At 46.9% G+C, this 7501-nt stretch overlaps 1 protein-coding gene across 1 annotated transcript; it reads left to right on the top strand.

Moving 5' to 3' along the window:
• Positions 1 to 619: 619 nt before the first annotated feature.
• On the top strand, positions 620 to 5006 carry LOC100673482 (cystatin-like 1). Its single transcript, XM_003411778.3, has 3 exons — positions 620 to 838; positions 4001 to 4114; positions 4840 to 5006. Exons 1-3 carry the CDS (start codon positions 620 to 622, stop codon positions 4930 to 4932), a joined length of 426 nt encoding a protein of 141 aa, XP_003411826.1. The 3' UTR covers positions 4933 to 5006.
• The last annotated feature ends 2495 nt before the right edge of the window (positions 5007 to 7501 follow it).

Here is a 7501-nt window from a genome sequence, read left to right as displayed (position 1 = left end):
CAGGTACAGTGGGATCTAGCAGACAGAACTCTGTGGTGAGGAGGCAGCAGGTGAGTAGGGAACCCACCTCTAGAGGAAGCACAAAGAACAGTCGACGGCTTAGTTAAACAGCAGGCACATACGGCAGGTAAGCTGAATGTACCAAACCTGCTCATTTCCTGACTCCCTCAACCTCAGTTCAGGTCTTACCTTCCCTTGTGCCCCCACTGAGGCCCACAGTGGCTCTCCTTCATCACACCAGATCCTAAGGCCTAGCAGTGTGAAGGCCTGCTCGGTGGCTTTCTTCCCTGGTAGGTGTGAAGGCAGGGAACGGGCCTTGTCCATTCTGGAAGATGTTTATGAATTCTGCTGGCCTGGATCACCAAAGAACTGGATGGGCAAGACTGAGAGTGGGCTGGGAAGCCAGTCAGGGAGACTGGGATGGCTTGCCCTCCCATGAAACCATGGGTGGGGCCTTAGAAGACCAGGTTCAGTCTTAAATTTCTGTTTAAATGTAGGCAGGCCGTGTCCTGGGAAAGCCTGTGTGGACGAGGGCTGCGGTGGAGAAAGGGCGAGCCACTGCCTGGCACCCCCCACCCTGGAAGGGGAAGCTGGTTAGGAAGCTTCTGAGGCCACGGAGATGAGGGTTGGATGCTGGATGAACCCCCTGCTGCTGCTGGTTGCCCTGGTCCTGGCAGCCAAGCTGGGCCATTTCCAAAGGTGGGAGGGCTTCGTGGAGAAGCCCATGAGCAAGCAAAACATGAATGGGACCCTCGATTTCTTAATTCAGAGCTACAACAACGTTAGCAATGACACCTACTTATTTGCAATCGACAAGTTACTTCGAACTCAGGTTCAGGTGTGTGCCTTAGTTTCCCTGTTTGTGCCCACTGGGACACATAGGGCTCCCAGTGTGGTCCCAGGGAGTACCAAGTGGGGAGAAGCGTAGCTCGGGGTGGGTATCATTTGGAGTTGTACAGACCCATGCTTTAGCCAGGCTTCCTCAACGCTGGTCCAAAGGCTGGAGTGAAATCCTAGCTGGCTGTTAGTCCGAAGCGAAAACGTCCCCTGAGAGTCTCAACCGTCCTTCCTTGGGAAGAGCTGCCTTTTGTTCTGAAATTACGTCTTACCTCCTTTTGAAGATGCCACAGTGACAGCAAATGGCTTTGTTTCCTCTCCTGTTCTTATCTGGCAGAGTACAAACAATTCCCTGTAGGCTTGCTCCCGCCAACAGTCTTTTTTTCAATGTCCAGGTTTGTGACATCTAAGACTGGGTTTTCTAACTGTTGTACAGAAAATTGGAATGATGCTGAGGTTCTTTTCTAGAGAAGAGGAGGGTGAGGGGTAGGCTTTCATCAGGTTACCTCCCCTCCTGTTTTTACAAAGCGTATCATGTGTATATTTTCTCTGGACTATATCAGTTGAAGGGTGATAGAGGAAAGAAAAATTGTTTGAAAAGCACTTTTTTGGTCCAACCTCCCCTCAAGGTTGGGTAATAAATTATACGTTGAGCCAGTTCTGATTCATGGCTACACCAGTGTGCAGAGTGAAATTGTGCTCCGTAGGGTTTTCATTGGCTGTAACCTTATGAAAAAAAATTTTTTTTTTAACCTTACGGAAGTAGGTCACCAGGCCGTTCTTCTTCAGTGCTCTGCGTGGATTCGAACCACCAGCCTTTTGGTTAGTAGACCAGCACAAACTGTTTGCAGCACTCAGATTGAGTTTAATCAGCTGGATTTGGGGAAAATAATAATTGAATAGGGAGAAAGGGCTCTAGGTAGAGAGAAAAGCAGCTGGAACAGTAGGAACCAGCAGGGAGTGGGGGCAAAGAGGAGCAGGTGGTGTATCACAGCATTAGACCTTCTCAGCCTGTCCCTGACTCAAACAGTTATGCGCTTTTGCCGCAAGATGGCGGTCTTGCTCATCTTCAGGGCCAAGAACACAAGTGATTTGGCTTCAGGGTGGCGGCTACCGGCCAAAGTGCTTGTAGGAGCTGGCTTGTTCTCTTTGATTAGTCTTCCCAAGGAAAAACCTGAGAATCCTAGGAGGCCTGTCTTGTGAAATCAATCCATGATCAAGAACAGTTAATTGTAAAAGAATTGTTTATGAGCAAATTTTGATGCCATTCAGGTGGATGAGTGGACAGAACAGGTCTCCCCTTGGTAGTGGGTGACCTTGGGCAAGGCCTCTGGGCATCCCCATACCCTTTGCAGTATGATTGTTCAGTCCTAATACCTTGCAGAGTTGTGTAGGAGCAGGCATGGCGTGGACTGGGGTTAGGCTGCAACCACCTTCTGGATTTGACGCCAGCTCCTCCTAACTGTGGGGTCTTGGCCAAGTGCCGCCACACTCTCCAGGCCTCAGTTTCCTCACCTGCAAAGTAGGGGGACTAAGAGTGAAGCACTTAGCACAGAGCTGACATATAGCTGTACTCATGGAAATATTTGCTGTTGTTATGATTATTCCTGTTATTATTCAACAATCAAGTCTGCTAATGAATAAGAAAGCCCTTCGGACACGTTAATGCTAGTTAAGTTTATGACCAGCGTTTTAGTTCTTTGGTACAGGGTGTCCCAAAGGTTAAATTAGATCCTCGGTGTGAAAGAACATGGCTCAAGCCCTGCAAGATGCCAGCTCCCCATGGCTCCTCTTTTGGATGAAAGTGCATTTACATGGGGTGCTGTACCCTAGGTCCTTCTGACTGGAATGGGGATCTCTGTGCTGTCTGCAGGCCTAACTCCCCTAGGCCCCCTCCCAAAGTTTTCTGAGGGTGCCTTCCCCTGAGGACCGTGTGAGCGTCCTCTGCCTCTATTGCCACCCTGGACAGTACGGTCCATCTCATTTGCTTTGACTGATGACATTTGGACAAGAGCGCAGGGAAGTTCCGGGAACATTTTATACTCACCAGTGCAGAACTCTGCAATCTGCAGAGCTCCTCAGGGAATTCAGTGAAGTTTCCAACAGGCAGCATTGACTATGAAACTACCTGTTAGAGCTTCGTTTATGGGTGTGGGACATCTGTGTCCACAGACGGGTTTCACGTTCTTAGCCCCCTCAGGGCCCCACAGCCTCATACCTGGACACGAACAAAAGAAGATAATCACAACCAAAGGAAACAGCCTTTAGTGTGTACTCTTCAGGCTTCCCATATTCACCACATCCCCTTTCTTCATTCCACACAGACCTTGTGCATGAACAGGCATCTTTCTCCCCGTTTTCTAGAGGAGGAAACTGAGGGTCAGGTGGAGGACTTGTCCAGGGTGACAGCGTTGTAGGGGACACAGGTGCAGCTCAAGCCCGGCTCTTCTATCTCCTGTCCTGTCACTGTTCCAGCTGCGTAGTTGCTTTGGGGCACTAACACTGCCACAGACAGCGGATCCTCATGGGCTGCTAACGATGTTCCAGGCGTGTGGTTGAATTATTCTTAGGCAGGTTTTCATTTAACCCACGTAACAACTGCATGAGCAGGCACCATGATTGTCTGTACTCCCTAAGTGAAGAACTGAGGCTGCTAAGGAACTTGCTCAAGGTCACAGTGGTAAAAGGGACCTCAGACCCCAATCAGATTTGAAAACTCGTGGTTTGAGCTGTGTTGCTAAACTGCTTCTGTCAAGTTGATTGGGAAGGAGAGAGAAGAAATGAGCGAAGGGGTGCCAGGAGAGCCAAGGGGTAAGGCCCTGGCCGTGTGCATTATGAGGGCCCTGTGTGCAGACCTGGCAGTGGTCTGTGGTTGCCAGGCAGCCAAGCCTAGCAGGTTGCCTCCCCTGTCCTGAGGGTGAACGCGAAGGGAGTGAGAAGCCTCTCGCAGTGTAGCTGCAAACCCAGTCAGAGCACCGGGCTGGGGGACCAGGGCTTGTGTGTCTCTGTGCCCGCTCCAGCCGGGAGGGAAGGAAGGAGCTGTGGCTTTGACAGGGGAGCTCTGCGAAGGAACTGTGGCTCCTGTCTCAGTCCTAGCACTCCTGGGGAGGCTCAGCAACCTGATGTTTGGAGTCAAACTTATTGTGGTGTTGCTTCCTAGTAGCTGACGACCGGAGTGGAGTATATGGTAACTGTGAAGATTAGCAGGACTGAATGCAAGAGGAAAAGCCTGAGAAATCATTCCTGCCCCCTTCAAAGCAAGAAAAATCTAAAAAAGGTATGTGGTGGGAATCATCTGAGAAGGAATTCGTGATCAAATAGGGGATAATTAAAAAAATTAAATTAAAAAAGCTATTTGGGCATAGTAGGCTTCTTAGCAGTGTGGATTGGGGGCAGGGCCAGGCACAGCCAGGGGCCACCTGGCACAATGCCATGCCCCTGGGAGGGGAAGGAAGGCAGGGCTTTTTAGTTGGGCTGTCCAGCCATGCTGTGCTGACACAGGCCTCCACTCAGTGGAGGGAAGACCAGGACTTTGAGTAACCCGGACTTCTCTGACGTGCCAGCACTACCCTCCTTGCCCTTCCAGCCCACACCCCCGGCCCTCTTCTTTGGAGCCCTGGTTCAGGTCTCTGAGGAATGTCCGGTTTCCTCTACCTCTTCCAACTCTGGCCTCCCCTTCCTGCTCTTCCCGGTCCCTCTTGATGGTACCCTCACAAGGGCTGGCAGTGTCTGGGGTGTAGGCACAGGAGGACTTCACAGTTCAGCCGGCTCTTTGGCCCTGGGTCTGGTGAGGTGCAGACTCCAGACACCTGCTGCATGGCCTCAGGTGCTGACATTCCTGCCCCCCACCCACCATGTGACTGTGCACCTCCTCCCCAGATGCCCATGTGATCCAACAGTGGCTCCCCTTTACCCCAGGCATGCCTTCAGGGACAGAACAGTTTTGTTTCTCTTTGAAAAATATTTCCCCCAAAGTTGACTATTCTCTTTCTCCTTCCACAGAGTTTCATTTGTGATTTTTTGATATACACTGTGCCCTGGATGAACTATTACCAACTCTGGAACAATTCCTGTCTTGAAGGCGAAGCAAGCTAATGCAAAGACCCTCAATTACAACCTTAGACCAGCTTGTTGTGCGCTTTCTATTAAAACATTCTAAGAACACTTTATCTCCCTCATTGGAGTCTTGATACACACTGCCCCTCAAAACTCATACACACCTACATACACACACATGCACACACACCACACCACACACACACGTACACATACCACATGCATATACACATGCACATGCATATACACTTGCACCACACACTCTCACACTCACATGTCCACACACATTCACACACATTCGATGGTTTTTAGGGGGCTGATGCAATTGGAGCAGAAGGACCCCATAATTTTCTACTTTAGCCCACTTTTCTATAGCTCTTCTGGACCCCTGGCCTCTGGCCTGAACTAGGGACTGTCTCTTTCCTATGCGCATACAACACTGTGATTCATACATTCTCTGCGAGTATCGTTGTTGTTGTTAGGAGCTGTCGAGTCAGTTCTGACTCATAGTGACCCTGTGTATGACAGAATGAGACACTGCCCGGTCCTGCACCACACTCACAGTCGTTGTTGTGCTTGAGCCCATTGTCGCAGCTACGGTGTCAGTCCATCTCATTGAGGGTCTTTTTCGCTGACCCTCTACTTTATCAAGCATGATATTGTTCTCCAGGGACTGGTCCCTCCTGATAATATGCCTAAAACATGTGAGATGTAGTCTCGCCATCCTTGCTTGTAAGGAACATTCTGGCTGTACTTCTTCCAAGACAGATTTGTTCGTTTTTCTGGCAGTCCACGGTCTATTCAATATTCTTCACCAACATCAAAATTAAAAGGAGTCAATTATTCTTTGGTCTTCCTTATTCATTGTCCAGCTTTCACATGCACATAAGGCATTTGAAAACAGCATGCCTTGGATCAGGCTCATCTTAGTCTTCAAGGTGACACCTTTGCTTTTTAACTCTTTAAAGAGGTCCTTTGCAGCAGATAGAAACCCTGGTGACACAGTGGTTAAGTGCTACGGCTGCTAACCAAAGGGTCAGCAGTTCAAATCTACCAGGCGCTCCTTGGAAACTCTATGGGGCAGTTCTACTCTGTCCTATAGGGTTGCTGTGAGTTGGAACCAACTCGACGGTACTGGGTTTGTTTTTTTGGTTTTTGCAGCAGATTTGCCCAGTGCAATGCATCTTTTAATTTCTTCACTGCTACTTCCAAGGGTGTTGATTGTGAATCCAAATAAAATGAAATCCTTGAGAACTTCGGTCTTTTCTCTGTTTATCATGATGTTGTTAATTGCAGTTGTGAGGATTTTTGTTTTCTTTATGTAGAGGTGTAATCCATACTGAAGTCTATAGTCTTTGATCTTTGTCAGTAAGTGCTCCAAGTCCTCTTCACTTTCATTTTGAAGCTTGGGATTGTTAGTCTTCTTTGTGGTTACCTTAATATTTATCCCTATTTTTCTAAGTTTAAACCTAACTTGTATCTCCCTATATTGTCTTGATTTCCTCTCCATGTGGAAGATCTATGCCTACTTTCTTTAGTCCCTCTTTGTTGATTATTGTCATCTTTTACATACTGACATCACTAATACCCTGTTTTGAGCATTTTTTAAAATCTTATTTCATTTTTTGGATTTCCCTGAGTTGATATCTTGTTTCTCTGTTCTGCGTTCTATTACTGTGTTGATAGTTGATATCTGATATTATTGATTTTCTAAGCAGAGAATTCCCTTTAGTATCTCTTGTAGTTTTGGTTTGGTTTTTGCGAATTCCCTAAACTTGTGTCTATCTGTAAATGTCATAATTTCGTCTTCATATTTGAGAGACAGTTTTGCTGGATATATGATTCTTGGCTGGCATTTTTTTTCCTTCAATGCTGTATGTATGTCATCCCATTGCCTTCTTGCCTGCATGGTTTCTGCCGTGCAGTCCGAACTTATTCTTATTGATTCTCCTTGGTAAATGACTTTTCGCTCATCCCTGCTCCTCTTAAAATTCTCTCTTTATCTTTGGTTTTGGCAAGTTTGATGATAATATGTCTTGGTGACTTTCTTTGGGGATCTACCTTGTATGGGGTTTTTCGAGCATTTTGGGTAGATACCCTTTCATTTTTCACGATGTCAGGGAAGTTTTCTGCCAACAAATCTTCAAGAATTCTCTCTGTATTTTCTGTTATCCCTCCCTGTTGTGGTATTCCAATCAATTGCAAGTTATTCTTCTTGATAGAGTCCCACATGATTGTTAGGGTTCCTTCATTTTTAAAAATTCTTTTGTCTGAGTTTTTTTCAAATATATTGGTGCCAAGTGCCTCATCCTCCATGTCCCCAATTCTGTATTCCAGCTCCTTGATTCTGCTCCTCTTTCTACTGAGTTGTCTAGTTCTGTAATTTTATTGTTAATCTTCTGAATTTCGGAATGTTATCTCTCTATGGATTCTTGCAGCTTATTAAATTTTTCGTTATGCTCTTGAATAATCTTTTTAATTTCTTCAACTGCTTTATCTGTGTGTCCCTTGGCTTTTTCTGTGTATTGTCTGATCTCATTCCTGATGTCTTGAAGGGTTCTGTATATTAGTCTTTTGTATTCTACATCTGGCAATTTCAGGAATACTT

This window comes from Loxodonta africana, chromosome 24 (genome assembly GCF_030014295.1).
Source record: "Loxodonta africana isolate mLoxAfr1 chromosome 24, mLoxAfr1.hap2, whole genome shotgun sequence".
NCBI classification, from domain to species: domain Eukaryota; kingdom Metazoa; phylum Chordata; class Mammalia; order Proboscidea; family Elephantidae; genus Loxodonta; species Loxodonta africana.
Note: the sequence above shows the minus strand (reverse complement) of the source record. Positions and strands in the feature narration are given on the sequence as shown.